Source organism: Macrobrachium nipponense, chromosome 4 (genome assembly GCF_015104395.2).
Source record: "Macrobrachium nipponense isolate FS-2020 chromosome 4, ASM1510439v2, whole genome shotgun sequence".
Lineage (NCBI taxonomy): Eukaryota > Metazoa > Arthropoda > Malacostraca > Decapoda > Palaemonidae > Macrobrachium > Macrobrachium nipponense.
Genome location: NC_061100.1, coordinates 116,282,512 through 116,309,390, shown reverse-complemented (window position 1 = coordinate 116,309,390; position 26,879 = coordinate 116,282,512). Strand labels below are relative to the sequence as shown.

The 26,879-nt window shown below is 36.8% G+C and overlaps 1 protein-coding gene across 2 annotated transcripts in view; it reads right to left on the bottom strand.

Moving 5' to 3' along the window:
• LOC135211080 (filamin-B-like) overlaps window positions 1-26,879 on the bottom strand; it is a 270,141-nt gene that overhangs the window by 143,472 nt on the left and 99,790 nt on the right. For both annotated transcript variants that reach the window (XM_064244140.1, XM_064244141.1), the window contains exon 3: window positions 7,357-7,481. In XM_064244140.1, the coding sequence (XP_064100210.1) occupies window positions 7,357-7,481 (125 nt within the window). The remainder of the gene's footprint in view (window positions 1-7,356; window positions 7,482-26,879) is intronic.

Here is a 26,879-nt window from a genome sequence, read left to right as displayed (position 1 = left end):
CCTACGAGATTTGTTAGAAGCAAATTTGCTATAACATCATATTTCTCTAGACCTTGATCCAAAGATGCCAGTGACGCCCCCACCCGGACAGTGCCGCCCAGGGCGGACCCCCACCCCCTTAGTTACGCCACAGGACCCTCTTAGGAACAGGTTGGGAAGATCTGATCATACGAATGTATGTATGTGCCTTACCCTAACTGGCTAATACACCTTTATGGGTGTTTCAATTAACGTGATTGCTCTTTTGTAGTCACTACATTCACTTCGGGAACAAGGTGATGAGTGATTATGATGGTCATAACTATACGTAGGAGCACAGATGATTATAGATTACTGGTGCTAAGATGCTACGAACATATCAGAAAGCAGACTTTGGGGATATTATTTATATATGCAAAAGGTTATTGCATAGAAAAAAAAACTAGTTATGCAAGAGAAATATACGCTATTAGGTGAGTCTATAAAATGGGTCTACCTGACAGACCGAGTGAAGACAAATCAATAAACAAGTAAATAAATAAACAACAATAATGATGACGATGTGATGATGATGATGATAACTATTAGATTGTTTCCCCTCCCCAAATAGTGACCACCCTGTAATTACGCCTGTTGATAACGAGTGAATAATTTTTATTGTTATTATTATTCAGGAAAGCGCACGGCAGACAAAATCACGCGGCATCAATATACATCTGACGTGTATACATCAAGACTGATCAATGTTTATCGTACTGCATTCTGTTGACACCCTTCCATTGTTTTCCAAGAGATTTCAAGTAAAGCTCCATTCTGATCTTATCATTAGAATGCAGAAAATCTCACTCTGTTTTTCTTTACGTGCTTTTGTCTGCAAGGCCACAATCCTATATACCAAGATGCGTGGATGCTTCAATGGGAAAAAGGTCGCTTTCACCTGTGTGGCCTTCCTGTTGTGCCGTATTAAAAGGTGGAAATTCTTCCAAGCACATAAAGACTCGAAAGAGAAAATCCGAGGGCGATTTTCAGTTATATTCATAAGGCGTCACTGTCTGACCACAAAATAACTCCTCTCTGGCAATGGCAGTGGTTTTTAAGAGTTCTGCAAAAGAAAACTACTGATTTGGCATCGTCCGTCCGCACTTTTCTGTTCGCCATCAGATCTTAAAAAACTACTGAGGCTAGAGGGCTGCAATTTGCCATGTTGATCATCTACACCCCAATCACCAAACAAACCAAATTCCAGCCCTCTAGCTTCAGTAGTTTTTATTTCATTCAAAGTCAAAGTTATCCATGATCGTGGGTCTGCCAGGTCTGCCAGTGCTATAGGACAAGTCTCCACCGATTCGTGGCTGAAAGTTTCATAGGCCGCGGCTCACAGCATTATACGCTGTATACGGAAACCTCGATTCTTTCGGCGCACATTTTTACATGTTTTTACTGACCCAAATTTCTTAATTTTTATATCTTAAAAATATACATTTGTCAAATTTTTAAAAACTTCTGTTACTCTCAATTCAAAAGTTCTTTTCTTCAGATTATATTATATATTAAAAAAAGATATTTGATAAGTTTTCTTTTTTAAATCTTACGTTACACTAAATTCACAAGTTTCTTTTTTTAGTTTGTATGACATTTTTGCAATAGACATTCTTCGCTTTTTCCTAACTATTTTCCCTCATATAATCGCTGCAACTTTACAGGCAACGATGATTACTGGGGTCACGGCATCTTAATGATTCTCGCATGAGTAATATTACTGGAAGGATATTTTCTCTTTTTATTTTCATCGTACCGAACCAAAGGCCAAGCACTAGGACCTATGAGGTTACTCAGCTCTGAAACGGAAACTAACAGTAGAAGGTTTGAAATGTGTAACAGGAGGAAAACCTGCCAGTTCCACTATGACTCAATTGTTAGGAGAGGCTGGAAAGTACGAAGGAAGAAAGAGAATATCAAAGGAGGTACAGCAGAAGGAACGAAAGAGTTTGCAGCTAGAGGCCGAAGGCACGCTACAAGGAGCCTTAAGTAATGTCTACAGTGTACCGCATGAAATGCACTGACTGCACTACCACCCTACGGGATTGTCTTAACGAAGGAGACTGACTCATTCTAGCTCGGCTTCAAAGAAACAAATGCCCACTAACCGGTTTCCTTCAGTAAAGAATGACAAATGCTTTTTTTGTATGCAGCACATAAAGAATAAATCATTTCTTTAAAGAATAAATAATTTCTTTATCTTCTCGGAAGATACTCATCACGATAAACCATTTTCATCCGTCCTTTGATCTGTCAACCAAGCGAAACAGATGACCACAATAAATGTCTGACGAAAAGTTTTACACCGATGATTCCTTTCTGTTTTTTTTTTTTTTTCTATGTTACAGCATACATTCTACGGTTATCGGGTCGCTAATTTCTTCTTCTTCTTCTTCTTCTTCTTCTTCTTCTTCTTCTTCTCTCTCTCTCTATCTCTCTCTCTTCTGATCCCCAGTTACGGCGAACAATATTCGACTAAAGCGAGGTACATAATTAAGTCAGGCCAGCGGAGCACAATGAGTTTTAGGAAAAAGCCCATAAAGCGCTCTCGGTTGAGACGAAACTTTTTCTAACACATTTTCAATATTTCTCCCGCGCAACCACAATGCTGCACCTTGGGATTGTATGAAAGAACCTCGTTGATGCAGCCTGGTCATTTCCTTAGACACAACATCACAGTTTCAAGGATTTACGACATTTGGTTTCTGTTAAGGAATTTCATTTAGCATTCAGAAGCCGCGTTTATACACTTGGTTGTGCCCCATGGGTGGCGGGTGTGTGTGTGTGTGTGTGTATGTTAAATGGCGCATAGGTCTACCTGCTAAGACATCTGTTCCTCCAAGTCTCACTTGAATGTAGAGGGTATAGGGCGCTAACCATATGTTTCTATGTAGGTAATCTCATAAGGAAGATCAATATAATCAAATTTTTCCATAGTTTTCGCGCCAAGATTGGTCTATATATGAAGTTATAAAAATCAATCCTAAAAAGAAAAAAAAAAAGGGGCTCAAAACGAAATCAAGAAATACGGAAGGTCAAGGTCATGGAATTTTGGCAAGGTTGAAATGCTCCCACCGCATATTTGTGTGAAAGGGTTAATGGAAGCAAAGTGAACAAGTTCTCCGGAGATGGTCAATCGCAAAACGAACCACACCGGGACACCAGGCACGACGAACACTATGCATCCAGCCCTATACTTGATGGAGATAAAAACTTCTTCCATAATTAGAACAAAGATCAGTCTAACAAATTGAGTTTTCTTTACAGCGTAGCTATAATGCTGTATGAGCCGCGGCTTTTGAAACTTTCAGCCACGGCCCGCTGGTGGTGGCCTGTCCTATAGCGTTGCCGGACGCACGATCATGTCTAACTTTAACCTTCAATCAAATAACTACTGAGCCTAGAGGGCTGCAATTTGGTATGTTTAATGACTGGAGGATGGATGATGAACATACATATTTGCAGCCCTCCAGCAGGCAGAAAAAGTGCGGACGGACAGTTACAGTCATCTCAGTAGTTTTCTTTTACAAAAAACTAAAAACCAATTTATTACCTACAAAAGTGTTGAGACAATGTTCGTGGCTTGGTGCCGTGAACTGGATTTATGTCGTGGCTCTGTATTTATTTGTTATTTGCAGCCCCGTTCTGTGTTGATTCTCAAATTATGTAAATAACATTCCACGGTCCTTCATATTCTTTTATATTCTTTATTTAGTATCACAAATCATGAGCCACTGATTGAGTTCTGTTCGCGGCACCAAGCTACGAACAATATAACACAATATTGAGGACTTCTACTCATTAAAAACAAAACGTGATCGAGACCATGAGTATACTCTGTTTTTTTCCATCTGTCCATCCGCCTGTGGTGTTTCCGCATGGTAACATTGCGTCCCGGGCTCTAGACAGTTACATTCAGCTTACATTCAACAATTATAATAATGTCCTATTTTGAATATTAACGGTGTAATCCGAATACAGTAAATTATTAAAACACTTTTCAATTGCAAATGTACACTCAGATATCCTTTTATTTACCTAAAATTTACTCATAGCGTAACTATTTAAAGCCCGGGACGCAGTGTTACCATACGAAAACACCACAGGCAGATGGACAGATGGAAAAAAACAGAGTATAGTAATGCATGTACTTGTGTCAGAGACAGCAGTTGTTATGATTGTGTTTACCTCTACCCAGTGGAACTGGAAGTGACTCGTCCTCCGTAGTAGAATACATTTTTAGTATTGTTTCAAAACATATCAAAGATATAACTGTTTATGTCTATGGCAGTAACACTTAACAAAGCTCAAGCGTGTGTTTTCGAGAATCGTGAGATGCAAATTAGGTTCCCTGAACTTTATATACTCCAATCACGAATCATATTCGAACGCTCGAACCCATGATGATGAAGTAACGAGTTTCGTATATTACGGAAACGTTGGTTCTTCGCCAGAATACTAGAAGCTTTTACGTAAAATTTAAGAAAAAAAAATTTATTATACTCAATCGTTTTAAAATTACTAATTATATGGGCTGTTTTGCACTGCTTAAACTTAAAATCTGTTTATAGCAGCTTCTTCCTTGATATTCATCCGTTGAATTTTCATGCGTATAAAACGTTAAGTCATTAAGAATGGAGCGATGAATGTCTTTAATAGGTTCACACTAACAAAACTAAAAGAGGTATTTCAGAGTTTCTCGAATCTCTTACATGCTGAGTGCAGCAAGAACTCGTGGTGGCAAATGGCCATTTAACAACCAAACATTATTAGTTTTCAATTTATTGCTGGTTCCAGTACAGACGAAGGAGTATTGTGTTAGTTTTCCTGTATAATTTACATTGAAAAAAAGCTGGCGTTTTTTTTCGCGCGATCGAGTTTTCTGTACAGCGTATAATCAAGGCAATCGAGAACTGATCTGTCTTTCGGTGGTCTTAGTATACCGCAATTGGAGCCGTGTCCATGAAAATTTAACCACGGCCCGGTGGTGGACTATATTGTTGCCAGACGCACGATCATGGTTAACTTTAACCTTAAATAAAATCAAAACAACTGAGGCTAGAGGGCTGCAATTTGGTACGTTTGATGATTGGATGGTGGATGATCAACATGCCAATTTGCAGCCCTCTAGCCTCTGTAGTTTTTAAAATCTAACAGACGACAGAAAGAGTGCGGACGGACAGACAAATAGCCATCTCAATAAAGTTTTCTTTTACAGGAAACTAAAAATAATCTTACATTGTCTAATCTTTAGATTATACTCGCTTCCAACGTGGCACTTTCACGCGATAATCCTTTGGCGCAAAAAATTAACAATGAGCTATTAGGGTTCGAAGTCCTCTGTGTGAAATTTGATAGAACAAAAAACCGTTTTTCTTTACAACACCGTAAATAGCTCTTCGTACTCAAGTTTTTACGATACCAACCGTTTCATGAAGATCATTGCGCCGCTGGTGATCACAGGATCTTCTGAAGATACCACTATATTTGGGGACGTATCCTTTACGTATGTATGTATGTATGTATGTATGTATGTATGTATGTATGTATGTATACACAATAAAAATATATACACATATATATGTGTATTTATCTGTGTATATATATATATATATATATATATATATATATATATATATATATATATATATATATATATATATATATATATATATATATATATATATATATATATATATATAACATAAAACGACAGTGAGTTTTTCCTACTATTAATTTCATCACGTTTGCAAACTTATTAAGTAACCTCAACAAAATCATCAATAACCATGAAAAATGAACAATATCATTTGTAATGTTTAAGGACTAGCTTTTCAAGATGCAAGGAAAATACTTATATAGTAGATTCACATCAGCCGTGCATTTGATGTCTAGGCCAGTCCCTTACGACGCTCTTGATTGGCTGTTAATAAGCCAAGACAGGGCCGGAAACTCTCAGTCTCTCTCTCGAGAGAGAGTTCATATAGGCAGGATGTATGCTCCACCTTTCCTGAGGGATGCTTTCGAAAAACGTATCCCTCAGTAGAGGTGAAACATACATCTTGCCTATGTGATCTCTTGAGAGAGAATGAGAGTTTCCAGCCCCGTGATTGGCTTATCAACAGCCAATCAGGTGCGTCGTAAGGGACTGGCCTAGACATCAAATGCACGGCTGATGTGAATCTACAATAACAGGACTTTTTATGCCTATGGTACTTTGCGTTTTTAAATGAAAGTTGCCATAAGAATTATAGGGAATTAAAAGCAAAGACGAGAAGAATGTACAGATAAATCGATTCAAAATCAGCTAATTATTCACGAGAGCTGTAAATGACTGCTGACGAGCAAATGAGAACCATCTGCTGAAGTGAATGAGGTCGACAGGCGGCCTCTGATACTAATAAACCAGAAGGACGAAGATGATAAAAAAACACCAGGTTTTTTCGGTATAAGATATTCCCACCATATCCAATGTAGATCAGGATAACGCTATAATAAATAGTTAATACCTTTAGATAACATCTCTGTCCACAGGAAAATACTACAGCACTTGTTTAACTATATTTAGAGGCTTTTCCATACTATACACAAGCGTTCTATTGTTATAATGATGATCGCATCCCTGAAGACAATGTATAAAAATGAATCAATAAATTAGCAATCAAATATGCTAGGTATGACAATAATTACCAATCAAATTTGGGAAATATGACATTATTACAAAATCTAGTGGTTTTCCCTTAAGTCAATGTACGAAAATGAACTAATAAAATACAACTTGAATATGTTATATGTGACAATATAAAATGTATTCGTTTTCCCTTTACGCAATGTCTCAAAATGAGTTAATAAAGTAACATAAATTTTTTTTTTAATCTGACTATAAAATTTATTAGTCTTCCCTTAAGGCAATGTATAAAAATGAACCAATAAATTTCCATTCGAATTTATTACATTTGACAATACAAAAATCATTCGTTTTTCTTTAGGCTATGCATAAAAATGAAGCAATAAAATACAAATCACGTTAAACCTGACAATATAAAATGTATTCGTTTTCCCATAAGGAAATTTATAAAAATTAACCAATGAATTTCTAATCAAATTTGTTAAATATGACAATATAAAATTTATTCGTTTTTCCTTAAGGCAATGTATAAAAATGAACCAATCAATTTCCAATCGAAAAATGAACCTATAAAAAAAAGAAATTTGTTAAATATGATAGTATAAAATCTGTTAATTTTCCCTTAAGGCAATGAACAAAAATGAATCAACACAATTTCAACCAGTTATAAAAATAACGGCAAAATAGAATTCAGTCGTTTTCTGTCTCACCTTCAGCCATGACAACATCAACTTCTTGGGGGGGAATTTCGACTGGCCAATCTGATAGTGCATGATGAGGGACCATATCAGCCCCAGGATCAGTTTCAGGTTGCCATTCACAATATCCACGTTTCCTGAGAAGGAAAAGAAAGAAATAGTACAGTTGAAGAAAGACTGATTTTCCGAGGAATTTCTTATTTCATTTATACAGTTGAAGAAAGACTGATTTGCAGAGGAATATTTTATTTCATTTATAGTTTAAGAAAGACTGATTTGCAAAGGAATACTTGATTCTATTTATAGTTTAAGAAAGACTGATTTGCTGAAATTTTTTTTATTCTATTTATAGCTTAAGAAAGACTGATTTAATGAAGAATTTTTATTCTATTTATAGCTTAAGAAAGACTGATTTAATGAAGAATTTTTATTCTATTTATAGCTTAAGAAAGACTGATTTACTGAATTTTTTTATTCTATTTATAGCTTAAGAAAGACTGATTTTATTCTATTTATAGTTTAAGAAAGACTGATTTGATGAGGAATGTTTTATTTTATTTATAGTTGAAGAAAGACAGATTTGCTGAGGAATATTCCATTTCATTTATAAAGCTCCTTATACATGCCTGACAAACTACATATATGTAAGGACGTTTGGTTGGGTGTACGTACATATCAAGATATAAGTTACCTATATAAAGGCAATGAAGAATCACTGTTTTTTTATATTAGAAAACGAAATTTATTATCAAAGTCGAAGAATACATTTTTTCGCAAGAAAGCATACATTACCTTATATAGAGTACATATATGCACATATATAGGTATGTGTAAATATATATATAAGTATATGAATATATATAAATACACATACACGCATACATATGACTTTCTCTTCCTGTAATCTAAGTGTTCTAATAATATAACAACTTTATATGAAGTTAAAAAGTCCCATAAAAACACTATACACACCAGAAAACCGTGCGTTTCGAATGACCAACTTTCTGTATTCCGGACCATAAACGCCTGCAGGTATTCTGCAACAACAAATATCGTCACAAGACATCCTATCTGCTTCCTGCGGAGTGGGCATGCATGAAAATACAAATGCAAGAGGCGAATTCTCCTCCTCCCGCACCTTCGAGAATGAACACGTCACAAGCCAAAGATCTTTGCTTACTCAACGCTTATGGAATGTGGGACTAACGCGCGCGCACACACGCACACACACTCTTACACACATACCCATGAAACTGCATACGTCCGTTTAAATAACCATATGCTCCCTCTATCCTTCACCTTTCTTACTATTACAATATTAATACTATTATCATTCCTTTACGGACTAAATATTTTAACGAAAATTCTAATATGGTAACATGCAATGTTATTTATTCTATTCTGAAACTCTCTCTCTCTCTCTCTCTCTCTCTCTCTCTCGTCTCTCTCGCTCCTCTCGTCTCTCTCTCTCTCTCTCTCTCTCTCTCTCTCTCTCTCTCGTGCTTGGTTAACGGGGCACAGAGCCTCAAGGATACTTTCTGTTGACCTCTGACTTCTTCTTTCGGTCTTTTCTCAAAAAAAAAAAAAAAAAAAAAAATTATTATTCATAAAAGTAAACAAACAAGTTCACACGCAAAAACAAACGATATTTTTTATCTGATCAAGCAATACGTAGCTGATCAAATTACCTGAAACAATACTCATGCAAAAGAATAATTGACAAAAAGTTTACCGGTAATTACATTTATCTCAGCGAACTCGTTAGAATTCTATTGAAACGCTGGAAAAAATTTATTCTTCTTGTTCAAATAATCGACAGAAACTCTAGACGTATTATTATTATTATTATTATTATTATTATTATGATTATTATTATTATTATTATTATTTTATTATTATTATTATTATTATTATTATTATTATTATTAGGAAATTCACAGTCTCGTGAAAACAAATTGTTAAAAAATCCACAATTATATATTAAAATATATTTCTATGTAAAAATAAAACAGACTTTCGAACACCTGAACGGTGTTCCTCATCTGTGTAACGTTAAAATTTTAACGTTACACTGATGGTGTTCGAAAGTCTTTGTTTTATTTTAACATAAAAATATATTCTAATATATAATTGTGGATTTTTAACAATTATTATTATTATTATTATTATTATTATTATTATTATTATTATTATTATTATTATTATTATTATTATTATTATTATTATTATATTCAGGAAATAGACCCTATTCATAAGGAAAAAGCCCACAAGGCCAATGACTTGAAACTCAATCTTCCAAAGAATATGGTGTTCTTAACTTCAGAAAGCCAATGAATGAAATTGCCACTACAAAACCAAAGAAAAAAAATCACACACACACACGCACACGAAGCCTGTCTGTAATGACTCGCCTGCTTGCAATCGGCTTCATTAGGAAACGCAAGCACCAGGCAGGTCGGCGAAGGTGAATGCCCTGTGAAGTAAGAGCAAGCAATCCCTTCATGAACTGAAGGGGGAAATAAAAACGCTTCTTCTCGCTATTCAATTATGCGCATTCACTCCCTCACTTGTTCTGGCGGTGCAAACCCTTCGCTGAAATAACAAAGGTCCTCGATCAAAGCGAATCAAAGCCATCCAGACACCGGCAGCTGTTCAATTTGTAGCTTTCACTTTTTGCCAAACGATGAAAACACGTCCCACTTGTGAAGCCTCTGCTTTGGGATCATCCGGAGGCGTTCGGCTTCCAGAATTTCGATTACGTGTGGTATTTCCGTTTTATTTTATATATATATTCTTTTTTTAATTCCCGGTACTTCGAAAGCAATGAGAAACGTTGTGAGTTGTCTGAGATGCATTCATATACGCCCATCCGGTGGTCTAACTTAGACCTTGGTCTAAGTTCTACTTTCCTCCTGTCAATAATCACTCTCTCTCTCTCTCTCTCTCTCTCTCTCTCTCTCATACACACACACACATATACACATACACACAAGCATCCAGTAATTTCTCTGATAAACCACTCCAAGAAAGAACTCCTGAGCAAATCGAACCCTCTGAGAAAAGTTGTTGACCATCACAGTTTCCAAAAGGGAGAAGAAGATGAGATTTTGCCGGCAGAAATTCTTTGCACTTAACTTCCAAAGTCACTTTGTGGTTATTTACTCGTCAACGATTACTTTCTCCCTCTTAAAAAAAAAAAAACAATAAAAAAAATAAAAGAACGGCAGGTGGAGCGGAAAAAAATGTATAAATAGCTAAATGCTTTTCGCCGCCTGAGGGCGGGAAACCTACTCTTGCAAATCCCGAACAAAGTACCAGTTGCGCCCTCAGGGCTGTGATCATTATCTTCTGTTTACAAAGCAAAAAGGATCTCAGGACATCTCACTTGCTGAAGGATGTCGTTTTTCATTTCATACAATCTAGCACCAAAACACCCAAAAAGATTGATTAAACCCTCTCTCTCTCTCTCTCTCTCTCTCTCTCTCTCTCTCTCTCTCTCTCTCTCGTATGGTTCTCGTGGGAAGTGACTTGCGCTGCTGTGTCGCAAACAGGTGGGGTCGTTTTAGATTTAAAGGGTCGTTTTAGAAATAAAGGAGTTGGCAACGAACTATGCATTATGTTTGACCAAACAAAATTTGTTGAAAACTGAACAGGTAAGACTCTCTAAAGCGCTATATATATATATATATATATATATATATATATATATATATATATATATATATATATATATATATATATATATATATATATATATATATATATATATATATGTTGTATATATATGTATATATAGATATATATATATATATATATATATATATATATATATATATATATATATATATATCGAACTACAAATTCGCCCTCGGTTAAACATATATGAAAATATATTAATTCTGAGGTAGAGAGAATTAGATATTAAAGGACATTTGTAGTTCGATATTTGTATATGAATCACGTTAATCTGATATGACTGAGATCTATATATATGTATATATATATATATTATTTATATATATGTATATATTATATATATATATACATATATATATGTATACAGACAATATATATTATATATATATATATATATATATATATTGATATATATATATATATATGTTATAGTGTAGCAAAATCCCAACCTTGCTCTCTCTCTCTCTCTCTCTCTCTCTCTCTCTCTCTTCTCTCTCTCTCTATCTCTCTCTCTCCTCTCTCTCTCTTCTCTCTCATACACACATAAACACACTGAAACCTTGTATGCAAATCCAGATGTGCCATTTAACCCCCCAACCTCCCACTCCCCCAACAAAGGAAAGCAATGCAGACGGAAATCACGAAAGGTTGCAGATGCCTGAATTCCACTTCCAACGGCTGCACCTTCCCCGAGTGTAAAGTGACGAAGTACAATATTAAAGATACTAAATTGTTTACTTTTATATTTAATATCTAATTCTAGCAATAAGCTCAGAATCTAAAATATGACTGCATAAAGCCCTTTCTGCGCATGCGCACGTGAGAGAAACTTCTCGAAAAGCTCACCACGATCTTCGAGACGCGGCCTAGGGTTGGTTGGCAGCCCTGCTCCAGGTGCCACGTCTAATGACGCAATCGCAGTGGGTCAAGGACGCCTCTGTCGTAACGAGGGGTTGGCCCAGGGGGACATAGGTCACGGGTTCTTCTGGGGGAAGGAGGGAGGGGAGAGGGGCCAATTCACAAGGGTTAGAACCTGGGGAACGGGTTTGGGAAGGGGGCAGAGGTCATCCCGCTGAGGTCAAGAGGTAGCTGAACCGTACAGATGCTCTGGAATCTCGGAGTTTACTTTCTTTGTTTTTTCTCAAAGAATGATGTCAGCGAAGGTCCAGTTAAGGGGGATTCTCGTAAAAAGATAAACAAAGCAAACCAGATGTTCCCTTGGAAGATATGTCATCCTTTAGTTTAATGCCTTATTAGTACTGAATATACTTTTCACCTGAATGTTGTAAAATAATAATAATAATAATAATAATAATAATAATAATAATAGATAATAATAATAATAATAATAATAATAATAATATAATAATAATTTCTAAGAGGAAATACTAATTTTCTAACTTCATGCATATGAGACCACTGGGCCATCGAAGCTTGTACTAATGTTAACATATAATACCAATTATTCACTTTTTGCAATCGGAACTACATGGTGTACAACAGCAGTAGTAAACGTTAAAAGTTACAAGAACGAACATGTTTCGTGACTGCAGTCCGAGAGTAATGAATGATTAGCAAAAAATAGCAATGAAAAAGAGGAGGAAAAACACTACGTACATGCTACCAATGTCCATAGCGTATAAGAATGAACTAGTTAACCCTGTAAATCTTACGCCAATAAAGGAAAATATGAAAATCATGGAAGGAATCCAAGAGAACGATCTTAAAGATGAGCATGACTCGGTAGATCTGAGGCCCTTGGCAGTATCGTAACAAGGGAAAACTATTCATGGACTTTAAAACAAAATGGTTCAATTGCCATTCAAGTCTTGACGAGTTTTTGACGGGGTCGCAGTAAGCTGTATAAAAGAAAAACTTGCATTATAGGCATTGCATGCATGCGTGTGTGCTTTGAACGCTGACTATCTGAAAGGATTGTTCATGAAAATTGACATGCCTCGGAATTACATATACCAAGTGATTAACTTTCGATAATATTCAGTCGCGTTGATACGTATCGACACCAAGTATGAACAGAAAAACGGTCATAAACAGAGCACTTAGCAACCAGAATTAAACCAACCAAAATCTGACTTTAAAAGCGAAAATGAAAACTGATACAACAGACTAGAGAGAGAGAGAGAGAGAGAGAGAGAGAGAGAGAGAGAGAGAGAGAGAGAGAGAGAGAGAGAGTAAAAACTTTCAAAGACATTTGGAATCTCAAAAGAGGTGACTGTTGTTCAAACGGATGAAAAAATTGTATTACGCAGCAAAGCAAAAAATACAGCAAGTACAGCAAGTCTTCTGGTGATGATGCGGCAAATGTGAACACTAGATACGCCGACATTTCAAAACACAAGAAAAGCAAAATAAGCAAACATATGAACACACGCAGCTCTGCTTCTATCAGAAGGCAGTCATTTGACAGAATGTCGTGTCTCCCAAGGCAAGAGAAATGGAGAAGGAAATGTGATAATTACAACTGACATTGGCGGTAATAGCAACACCAATTACAAAGGTCGCCGCTAAACGCCAACACTCGAATCTACCACACTCAACTATTTTTAGGTGAAAGTCTATTTACTAGAGTAAACAAGATATGACAAACAATAAACAGGATTTTATTGCATTACACGAGAGACAAGGGACAAAGAACATCTCTAAATATAAGGAAACATGTTCAAGATCACTAGCACAGAAAAAAAGCACTTCTAGTAACAAACAATAAACAAAAAGAAAAGAAAAAATGCCAAGTGTCAATAGTGCTCTCTGGAAACCTTGGCAGATCAATCGTTCTGCCACACACCAGTGGCTCTCGGGGTCCATTGTGACCCATTATCCCTTAAAGTATATTCCCTGGACGCCCCCTCCCCCAAATCCCACACATAAGCAGTCGTCCATAAAAGGATTTTTCAACGATTCTTTCACGAAAATTGTGACGTATGAATATGTCAACCAGCATCATGGATCATTATCGGCCTTCAAAACTTTATTTTCTTTCCCATACAACGCCTTGGGAATAGAAAACAAATGAAAATAGATATCGTTGTGAGACGTTGTTCTTAAATAAGTGTCTTTTAAGAGCTTTTAAGGCAGAAATACCGAAAATTTGTTTCTGCCGCAGCTGAAACTTGTTAGAATCTCATATGGTGACAAAAAGTATATCTTAGTTTAACCAGACCACTGAGCTGATTAACAGCTCTCCTAGGGCTGGCCCGAAGGACAAAATTTATATTTACGTTGTTAGGAACCAATTTTTTTTACTTAGCAACGGGACCTACAGCTTATTGTGAGATTCGAACCATATTATAACGAGAAATGAATTTCTAATCACCAGAAATATATTCCCCTGATTCAACATTTGGCAGAGCGGGGAGTCGAACTCGCGACTACCGAATCGGTAGGTGAGCACGTAAACCATCGTCCAACGAGGAACTCATAGGGTGACAAACACGAGGATAAAATACAATAATTAAAAATAACATAAATCCTTATGCTTGCTCACAGTAACACAACGAAGAATATCCATTTGGTTTAAGGACATTGGAGAGAGAGAGAGAGAGAGAGAGAGAGAGAGAGAGAGAGAGAGAAGCAAAATGCCACTATCAATGAACGGTTAGAACGTTTAACATATGACACGTGATAAGAATTGTTCAGCATAAAAAATAGACGTGTAACTTTGATCTACCTGTTAATTACATGAAAAAAACTTGACTTCTGACCTCTAACCTGACCTGACCTTTTTGGTGTGACCTCTACCGTCGCAGCATGACGTACACTGTCAGTCCTATCCGTGGCTTAAGAAATAACAAGAATTGCAGCGTAGGTGAAGATCTGAGTCCACCAAGTTCGCCCTCAATTAAGAACACTGAACGCTTATTTCCATTGCTAAATAACCTCATGCGTCCGTGACAGGTTATATATAGAAATGAATACTTTAAGATAAAAACTTGCAGCTCACTTGCTTCTTAGCGAAAGTAAAGATAACCCTCAAATTCCAGTGTGAGCTTGTGTGTTTTCTGAAAGACAGTGAAAGAGGACCACTCAATCAGACGACGGTGTTTTCGTAAATTCTACGACTGCCAGGGCCTAAACAGGAGAAATTTAGTAAATATATTTAAATGAATGGAATCATGTCAGACATTTCATGCAAAATTTCTCTCTCTCTCTCTCTCTCTCTCTCTCTCTCTCTCTCTCTCTCTCTCTCTCTCTCTCTCTCTCTCTCTCTCTCTCTCTCTCTCTCTCTCTCTCTCTCTCTCTCTCTCTCTCTCTCTCTCTCTCTCAAAACTGATACATACTCGCTTAAAACAGGTCCTACCCCTCCAATGTCACAGTAAATAAACCGTGAATTCTGGTGAGCATTAAAATACCGTCCTCTCCTTTACATATTCAATTTTCAGCAATTTTCCGTTTTCTGTAAAAGAAAACTGTTGATGACTTTGTCGGCCCATACTTTTTTCTGTCCGCTCTCAGATCTTGAAAACTACTGAGGTTAGAGGGCTGCAAATTGGTATGCTGATCATCTACCCTCCAGTCATCAAGCATATCAAATTGCAGCCCTCTAACCTCAGTATTTGTTTTTTATCAAATGTTAAATTAAGCCCTAATCGTACTTCTGACATCGCTACAGATACCAACAAGACCTGCCACCACCGAACCATGACTGAATTTCATGGGCCGCGGTTAAGAGTTTCATGGGCTGTGACTGAAAGTTTCATACAGCATTATGCGTTGTATAGAAAATTCGACTGCTCCGAAGAAACTTCGACGAATTCTTTAGTTGTTTTTATAGATTTTATCTTCTTTTTTTATCCTAGAAGAAAAAATAAATCTTCATTACCCTATCCTTGTGTTTCTGGATGAAGGTGCATTACGATTCTACAGACTCTTATGAAATTGTTTCATTTTTTTTCACAAATCATTGAATTATTCTCCCTTGTCTTTGTTTTTTAGGTAGAAAGTTTTCTACTTCCTTGTTAAGTTTTACATAAGAACCACTTTTCTCATATGCAGTAAATATGCATACTTGCGTGGCTGTGTTCAGACAGGCAATATACAATGTTTCTACCATTACACACATGGTTTTGTATATATATATATATATATATATATATATTATATATATATATATGTAGTTGTTTAAACATCGTCTTCACAGTAAAGCTGTTCATTCTTTAGTAATATATCAATTAAAACCATGTGCCAAATGAAGATTTTTTTTCAGTAGATATTGAAAAAATGATAGCCAATAATCTTATTATTACTAATAATAAAAAAATCATTAGTAAAACCTGTTTCTTTTTGTGGCTAAATACATATTAACTGTAGACTTATATATATATATATATATATATATATATATATATATATATATATATATATATATATATATATATATATATATATATATATCTATCTATATATATATATATATATATATATATATATATATATAATATAATTATATGTTATTAAAGAAAAGTAAAAAACATAAGTCAAAACTGTCTTTACGTCATTCATAGTGTCGTAAAAAATAGACATATATATACTTTAAACACCTCAGGAATATCTTCAACACTAGACGCAGAGCGTTGAATGACACTAAATTGCCCAGACCAAAAAGTAACTCCTGCAAAACGTCAAAATTGTTTTCCTCCGGTGCGCCAGCCGGACAAGGGTCCTTCCAGGACCCATGAAGTCCTGGGTCCTACCTAAATCTCGGGGCGAAACTCCTCGGCAGAAGTGCGATGATCTTTAGCCGCAGAAAAAACAATCGTCGCCGACTTCCTCAAAATCGTTGCTAAACAGCCATTCAAGAAAACTTTTGGTGCTTCTTGCCTATGTCGAAACTAAATCTTCCTGCGATTCTCCCAAACATTTTCTGTACTTTATTACATTAAATAAACAATACGCGATCAACATAAAAAGCGAGTTTGTTACCCGGCAAAAGTGAGGTAATTCAATACCAGGCAACTTCTCAGGAAGTGGATAACCACACGATATTGCCATATCAAGATGCACGAATTCGATGGTGAGGTGCATTCGTACACAACGAATGTCGTTCGAATTACGCGAAGGACAAGCAGCTATCACCTTCGCCATGATCGAATGATCAAGTTATTTATGTGTTGCATATTTACATGACGTCATGGATGTTAAAATCAAGTGTCCGCGCAGGCGCAGCCGGTCAACGGCCACTGTCTGTTTACGACAGTCAATTGCCGGTCCTTAATGGGTTTGGCGGAAAAAGGATATATACACTGACCTTATAAATCTTACGGGGGACACGCACACTTCCAAATTACAGTGTTACCGGGTTCTTTTACTCTGATTTTTGCTATATATATATATATATATATGTATATATACATACAATAGTATGTTAACAAACATTAGCAAAATCTATAGAGTATATTCACAAAAGCACCTTCCGATAAAATGCAGAATAAACATCTGAAAATTAAAAAGTGAAAATCACAAGTAATATCCTGTTAGTCCTGAAAACTCGTAAATGAAGGGCCAATCTATCCCGTATCTAAACATAAATAATATAAATGACAGAATAGTTCATTCCGTATACGTAAGCCGTAAGCGATGTGAAATTCTGTTAATTCTTATAACTCGCTGATGGCGAACTAATCCACGCGGTTAAATCAATAAACATCTTTATGGTGGACAAGTTGAATGCAAGTGCGTCACGGAGACAGTTTTGGCAGAGAACAAGTAGACGCTGATAGTTAAATAAAATAGTTTTAGTTCCAAATAAGTAAATGGTGGTATGTGTACGTTAGTGAAACGGTACAGGTGTCTTCCCTGACGTGAATGAAACACCGAGTACGGCATCGTTGGCCACTTTGTGACATCATTCACTCAATTTAGTTTTTTGTGACATCATTCACTCAAATTAATTTTTTGACCATCTAAATTAATTTATTGTGACCATCGACTCAAATAATTTTTTGACCCTTCACTCAATTTAATTTTTTTGGCAATTCACTCGAAATCATCTTTTGTGACTCCTTTCACTCAAATTAATTATTTGTGACCTTATTCACTCAAATTAATTGTATGTTACACCATTCACTGAAATTAATTTTTTGTGACACCATTCACTCGAATTATTTTTCTTACACCATTCACTGGAATCAAATATTTGACACCATTCACTCAATTTAAATTTTTGTGACACCATTCACTCAAATTAAGTTCTTGTGACACCATTCATTCAAACTAATTTCTTGTGACATCATTCACTCGAATCAATTGATCGTTCACAAATACAGGAGGGTACAAAAACGGCAAAGCTGGTGCTGTAATTAACTGAATTTGGCGACAAGACTGTTTATATCGAAGTGTAGTGTTTAACAAAGTCAGCGCAACTACAAGTATATTCTACTTGACTCCTGTTTGCTGCTGTTATTCAAGAACAAGGCGTGATACAACCCCAGCTTACTCGGGACGCGTGCAATATTTTCCCCTCATGCATAAGTTGTAAACGTTATATTCCTAACTTAACATAAATGGTCTTCGTAGTTAATACTCTTACTTAGTACTGCTTACACTAGGAACAAGGATCAAATAAAAAGGAAACAGATTAAACACGTTCATGTATTCTCAGCTATAAGTGGAAACACAAAATAATCGAACAGAAGCAGCCTAAATTCAATACAACAAATAAATTAAAACGTGTTAAATCTACCGTCAAATACTCCGTTGTTTCACCAACAAAAATTGAAATAAATATGCTATATTTTATTATAAATAATTTTTCTGTACTAATCAGCATGCACATTATTTATTGTTTACATTATCAGCATGCAAATTATTAATTTTTTTACATTTTCATTTTAATAAATAAATAACAAATATCCAATCCTAATATTCCTGCATCTTTACCTCAACGCGAAACATGTTTTTTCCAGGTACTTTTAGGTTCTTCCATAGACCTTTCCTATCTTCCCCAAAGAGAACAGCAGCAACAACAACAAAAACAACAACAACAACAAAGTAGACTGTACGCTTTCTCCCTGAGTAAGCGAAATCCCGTATCCGTAATTGCCACTTCAGGCGAGTATGAAGACAATCTTGCTCTAAAATTATCATTTAAAGAGACAAAACAAAAGATAAAAAAAATGAAAATTAAGTCAACATATGGATTAGAAAAACCAAAATTAGTTGGTCGGGCGGGACTTATTTATTTTCTATCAAACTCATGTTTTTTTATTTATGTCTGCCAAGCAAATAATCACACGACGAAAGCTTGTATATTACAAGTATCTCGTTACCGCTTTGGTATATGCTTTGAACAGGAAAGGAATCCACAGGCAACGTTTATCTTCAGCTTACAAAACATATCATTATCTATTACATTCAATCATAATAAGTATAATAATAATAATAATAATAATAATAATAATAATAATAATAATAATAATAATAATAATCTTGCATCACCTCTGTTAAGATTATTCATCAAACTACCGTAAAAATACGAACGCCCTTCATAACCAGTAGGAAGTCCAACACCCCGCCCCCACGAAAAAATGGGTGGGAGGTTGAAGTTAACAAGGGGCGGATCCAGGATCTCAGTGGAGGAAGTCCAAGATGAATGTGGGCGGGAGGTCTGGTGATCGCCTAGAGCCCCAGGAAGTCAAACACTTTCGGATACCTTCTTCTTCTTCTTCTTCTTCTTCTTCTTCTTCTTTTTTAATTGGCAAATTGGGGCAACCGCCCAAAAAGTATTACAGAAGTCGAGTTTCAACTGAAATATGATTTCTTTCACCAAATCAGACTGGGCTAATTATATCGGACGGTCCCACTATCAATAGAGATAAAAAAAAAAAAGTTTATACAATCACGATAAGTGCAAACAACGCAAAATCTTAATTCAAAATGTCTATTTGAATAAGCAGTGATGGTAACCTTTTGGCAAAAATTTTTATTTGAATAATTTCAAAATATCCAAATGACATTTTTTTGGTGCTTCAGTTGTTAAGTTCCATGTCAAGGAAGAAAATGAAAATTTTCTAAACTTTATTTCACGTAAATATTCGAAACTTAATTTCATGTTTTGAAGTTTGAGCTAAATTATCTTAAGCCCTTTCAATTACTGTCAAGAAAAGACCATTCAAGGTCATGGGTGCAGGCTGGTAATTTTTGAAAGAAGCAGTCAATTTTCATTAAAGTGCTGTCTGCTATTCGGAAATTTAATAAAAATATTTTTTCTATTACGTTAAAAGAAGCGTTTCATAATTATTTTCAGCATTTTTTTTTTTTTTGTCAAATACGAACGATAATCAGTGTCATGTCATCACTGGCATGACTCCAGTAAGGCTTTCTTCAACCATGCAAGAATGTAGATAGACTGTTCTTTCAAAGGCAGAGAACGAACATTCTTATTCACAACTGGACATTCAGAACGAACAACTAACAGAAGGCAGGCACAAATGCCTAGGTAAACATCTTCAGCATCACTATACTCTGTTTTTTTTTTCATCTGTCCATCCGCCTGTGGTGTTTTTGTATGGTAACACTGCGTCCCGGGCTTTAGATGGTTACGCTAATTGTAAGTTTTAGGTAAATGAAAGGATATCTGGGTGTACATTTGTAACTGAAAAGTGTTTTAATAATTTACTGTATGCGAATTACACCGTTAATATTCGAAATAGGATATTATTATAATCGTTGAATGTCAGCTGAACGTAACTATCTAAAGCCCGGGACGCAGTGTTACCATACAAAAACACCACAGGCGGATGGACAGATGAAAAAAAAACAGAGTATAGGCAAATGCTTTCTAGGGAAATTTCTGGAATCTCTTCTGGTTCTCTTCCTCTATCTTTCCTGAATTTCTTCCGCCTTCTAACCTGTACTGTGAGTTTGGTTAGGCCAGATCATCTTTCAATATCAAAGACTCCACTTATGCAAACCTATTTTCTCGGTCAAACCTCTTTTCCATCTTGAAGTGGATATTTTCTCATTTGTGATATTATTATACTCGTCACTTGTTGGCTTTTGTTTTGAATGAAAAGGTTACCACTAGCAAATGGAGCAGGCAGGAATAACAGTGAGTGTATAATATCATAGGTACAATTTCCTTCTAAGAAATTATATCTCGTTTGTACCACCTCAAATTATGCGCGTACCATCATATGCCTACCAAGCAGGTAATTTAAAATCTATTAAGTCTAGTTAAGCCACAGCAGCAATGGTTTGAAGGTCACCTTTGCGCCCAAGCATTGTATACCATCCATCAGCAACACAATCAAGCAGAAGGACTGCATCAATAATGCATTCTAGGAAGCGACAATTTACAATACGAGGGTCCTAGTTCCTTGGACCCCACTATGGAAATTAGTTGCCAATGACAAGAGCATATAGATTTGCCCACTTTAATTTCCTCCGTTCAATCTACTGCTTCGTTTCGTTCATCTGTTTGCTGATTCCCCTTGAAACACATTTGAAACATTTTTTTAATCGTTGCAATATGACACCAGACCTAAATAAAACTGAGTTTAAAAGAAACTCTGTTTTACATAAAGCTAAATGTTTCTGGTGTAGGCAGAGTCCTTGAGATAATGTTGTAAATGGTCCTCGAAATGCAATTAAAACATTGTCCTAGAATAACAATCGGGACTTGCATTACAAGACTAAAGCTCATTTAATCTGGTTCTATCTAATGCTGATACATGATCAAGTTCGGTTCTGCATTACGCACAATCCCTGCTTCTGCATGGAAGATTCATAAGCGTCTGTTCTTCCAAACACTCTGCGATCTCTCTCTCTCTCTCTCTCTCTCTCTCTCGTCTTACCAGAACAGCTGCCACAGCAATCCATAATCAGTCATGGATGCGCGGGCGTGGTTACCAAATATCGTCCAGTTCGACCACGTAAGCCGCCCACGGGAGCTAGTAAGAGTAGTGCCTGACGCCGCCCTCGCCCACACAAGGCCACTCTCGGAGCAACTCTGGGCGTCCTAGACTTGAAGGTGGGTCTCGGTTTGCTGAAGAAACCAACTATTTTATCAATTTGTATATTTTCTGAAGGATGCGTTTGTGCGCATTTCATTATTTTGCTGCGATATGTCTCTTCACAATTGCAGTCTCTCTCTCTCTCTCTCTCTCTTTGGAGCTCAACATCGTCTACAAAGGAAAATAATTTTCATTTACTCAATTATTATAGAACTCACGAATATAATTTATTAGGGAAGCTTGACTCTGAATTATGACGATATTCAAGTTACTGACGACAAACAAATGAAAAATATCAGAATGTTTGATACAACAAAATAAGTCAGTAAAGTGTATAGCCGAGAGGGATGTGAAAATCAGGGGAAAAAATTGAGATAAAATGATGCTGAGGGCGTGTTCACCAAGTTATGTAAACATTCACCTCATTTTGAAATATGCAAAACTGTTTACACTCTAATGAAAGCAACAGAGAAAGTGCTACAGCTTTAATTAAAACTTGCAAGTGCCTTACATCGCGTTATCAGTGTAAGAATGGGTCTATCTCAGTTAGGCATAATAAAATGCACCGCAATTCGACAGATATAAGAGCACCTTATAAGCTGAAATGAATTCGTATCCGGTATTTATCTTAATACAATCTGGAAGTCTAACATGGAAGGGTAGCGTTTTCATTCCATTCCCAAATTCGAATAAAAAAAAAATAAGCAAAAAGTTCCCCAAAATATTAAGGACTCGAGATATGAATTAACTTTTATAAGTTTGCACCTGCCCTGTTTGGCATCGTTTAAATATTGGTACCCCCACTTTCCCAGGGACTACCCGCTCGCTATCCACAATGCTCCCGCAATAAATATCAAGGAACTGAGCTCAAGAAATTAAACAGCCCATCTTTGTAACCATCTAAACTGTGTAGGAGTTAACACATACAATATTACATGGAAGTTAGGATCGTAATCTCCTGTTTATTATGCCTTTTCGTCATCGCTGTCAAGATTATTGAAAACCGTAGTCTTCTTCTTCCTAGCTTAAACCCATTTTTATATGGGGTCGCCATTACGAATGAGTCGTCTCCATCGATTTCTGTCTTGTGCCTCGTTCTCATTTATACCTTTCAATTCCATATCTCTTTCTTGGTCTTCCCTTCTTCCTTCTACCCCGCACTTCCATTTCCATCGTATGTCTTCCAACATGACGTTCCTCCCTTCGTAACAGGTGTCCATACCATCGAAGCCTTCCTTCCTGTATTTTCTTCGATATTTCAGCTACCTTTGTTGATCCTCTTATATACTCATTTCTAATCCTATCTTCCCTTGTTACTCCCGACATCCATCTCAACATTCTCATTTCTGCTACATCCATCTTCTTCTCCTCTGTTTTCCTCATACTTGCCGTTTCTGTTCCATATAACCACCGTCCTATGGAACTTTCCTTTCAATTTCAGAGGGACTTTCTTGTCACAGAGGACCCCTGATGCAGACCTCCAGTTATTCCATCCTGCCTGAATTCGGTGTCTCACCTCTTGGTCCATGCTTCCACTATCCTCCAATACGGACCCTAAGTACTTGAACTTCTGTACTTTCTTTATTTCTTCCCCACCCAATCTTATGCTACTTCCACCGTCCTCAGTAATACTAGAACACATATATTCGGTTTTTGATCTGCTTATTCTCATTCCTCTCTCCTCAAGTGCTGCTCTCCACCTCTCCAACCTCCCCTCCAACTCCTCCTTCCCCTCTGAACACAACACAATGTCATCCGCGTATAATATGCACCATGGCACTGCTTCTCTAACATCCCTGGTCATTACATCCATCACGATGTTGAAGATGAATGGGCTAAGTGCTGACCCCTGGTGTAATCCAACTCCTATCTCAAATCCAACCGTCTCACCAACACTACTCCTCACTCTAGTATACACATTCCTGTACATCTCCTGAATAATTCTGACATACTTTTCCGGCACCATCTTCTCCCTCAAACATCTCCATATTTCTTGCCTTGGCACTCTGTCATAGGCCTTTTCAAGGTCTATGAATACCAGATGCAGGTCTCGTTGTTTTTCTCTGAATTTCTCCATTAGCTGCCTTATGCAAAATATTCCATCCGTTGTGCCGCTTCCCTTCATAAATCCTAACTGTTCCTTCCCTATTCTAACTTCCTCTCTCAGCCTGCTATCTATGATTCTTTCCAAAATCTTCAACGTGTGAGACATTAGTTTTATACCTCTATAATTACTGCATTCCTGGACATCACCTTTACCTTTAAATATAGGTATCAATATGCTTGAAAGCCATTCTTCTGGTATCTTTTCCTGTTCGAATATTTTTACCATCAGATCATACAAGATGTCTACCCCTTCCTCTCCTAAGGCTTTCCAAACTTCGACTGGGATTAAGTCAGGTCCTGTTGCCTTCCCATTTCTCATTCTTTTTAAGGCTCGTATCACTTCATCCCTAGATATCCCCATTACCATTCCCATGTTTACTTGTCCATCCTCTCTTACAAGTCTTTCATTTTCTTCATTTAGCAGTTGTTCGAAATACTCTTTCCATCTTTTCAGGATGTCTTCTTCCTTTTTTACGACCGTACCATTCCTATCTTTCATTTGCTTAATATGGGTGATGTCCTTTGTTCTTTTATTTCTTACTTTTGACAGTTTGAGCATCTTACTCAACCCTTCCTTGGTTTCCAGTTCATTATAAACCTCTTCATATGCCCTTGCCTTAGCTTGAGCTACCACCCTTTTTACTTCTTTGTTTCTTTCTCTTAATCTTTCTCTGTCCTCCTGCAGCTGTGACTCTTCAATCTCTTCTTTGCCTCCCTTTTACCTTTCACCACTTCCCCCACCTCTTCTTCCCACCACCAGCTCTCCTTTTCCTCCCATACTATTCCAGATGTTTCCCTAGTATCTCCTTTCCATGTCTTCTAATCACTGATGCATTATGCCTCCACCATTCTCCCACATCTTCAATTCCCAGATCAACCTCTCCCAGCACTCTTCTCCTGAACTCTCTCTTCTTATCATTATCCCTCCCTAACAATTTATACCACTTGATTTTCTTTACCCCATTCGTTTTCGTTTTCTTTTCTCTTTTCATCTTTAAATCCATACAAAGGAGCCTATGTTGGGGGGCCACGTGGTCACCTGGGATAACTTTACAATTCCTAACTTCCACCAGCCTTGATCTATTGTAAAGGAGGTAATCTATTTGTGTGCATCTACCGCCACTCCTGTATGTTATCAAGTGCTCCCTCTTCTTTTTGAAGAATGTGTTCACTATTGCCATATCAAAGGACACGGCAAAGTCTACTATACTCTCTCCTTCTGGGTTTCTCTCCCCAATCCCATGTCCTCCATGCACACGTTCAATTACATCCTTTTCATTTCCGACATGTCCATTAAAGTCTGCCCCCACTACAGTCCTCTCCTGCTCTTCCAGTTCTTGCGTTACCTCACTCATTTCGTTCCAAAAACGGCTCTTTTCTTCCTCTGTGCAGCCCACTTGTGGAGCATTAAGCGCTAACGATGTTCATTGTTTCCCTCCATAACATATCTTCACTCTCATAATGCGGTCATTCTTTCTACTCACTTCCGTCACTGCATTCTTCATTTCCCCCGACAACACTACTCCAACGCCATTCCTACCCTGCTCATTTGCTCCAATATAGATTAACTTGTAGCCATCCCCCAGTTCTTTAGCTTTATTACCCTTCCATCGAGTTTCCTGCACACACAAAATATCCACTCTCTTTATCCTCATTAACTCTGCCAACTCTCTTCCTCTTCCTGTCATAGACCCAATATTGAGCTGGCCTATTCTGATCACATTGAAAACCGTAGTATGCAACTTTAACCACCTACACTGCTAGTTTTCCGGTTATTTTTCTTTTACTGGTCATCAGTCAACTAAATGCATTTGCAAACAAAACCTTATATACATCTAAACCAAGTTCAAATGGCCACTATAATATTCCTTAGACCATACATACAAAAAGCCCTCTATTTGATCCTGGTATGCAGCCCACCTGTTGACCCACCTGGGAATGGGTACTAGTTTCAGCTGGGATCAATAAAACGGGTAGGGTATAATCATCTCACCCCTGAGAAACGGAAGACTCTAAACTTTTGATGCCAGCTCCTCGGTGACAGATAAAAGCTGCATATGACAAACACGCGAACGACAGTGTGGCTTTAGACAAGAAGAGGGTGTGGATCAAGTTTATGTTGAATAAAATATGTGGCAAACACAACCCTTTAAAAATCTAAATCTTACGATCAAACTGATAGACAGGCAATGCAGTGTTTTGAAAGTGTACATTTACTACAAGGAAATTGAAGCACGTCTTAAAATATACAGGAAGGAGAGTGACTGGTTTGGTGTAAAAGTGGGACCGAGACAAAGGTGTAAGTCTCTGTGGCTCTACAATACCTTTATGATGAAGTAATGTGACAAAGATATGAGGAAGGACAGTTGATGCAGAAGCAAAGTCGAGGGATAAGAAAATGAGTTGAGAATTGGGTATGGAATGGTCGAAATTTCCAGGTGCCCATAAAAAAATAAAAAAAAAATAAAAAAATGGGACGGTGAGGGGTATTTGCAACTACTAGTAGAGGAGCTTGGAGGTATTTGAATGAGGAGAAAGTAAGGCGATGAAGGGATGAGTGCTAACATGGACGATGGACGATTAGAGCCAAGTGATTTACGCAAGTGTCTCAGAAAAAAAAAGAATAAGATAAAAAAGAATAAGAAGGGACTTTAATTATCTACGGAAGCCAAGGTTGAAACATACGATGGGATTGTTGGCCAACATTTCTCTATGGAAGTCAAGTGTGGATGCTAAAAGTCAGTGAAAGATAAAAGGTTCGAA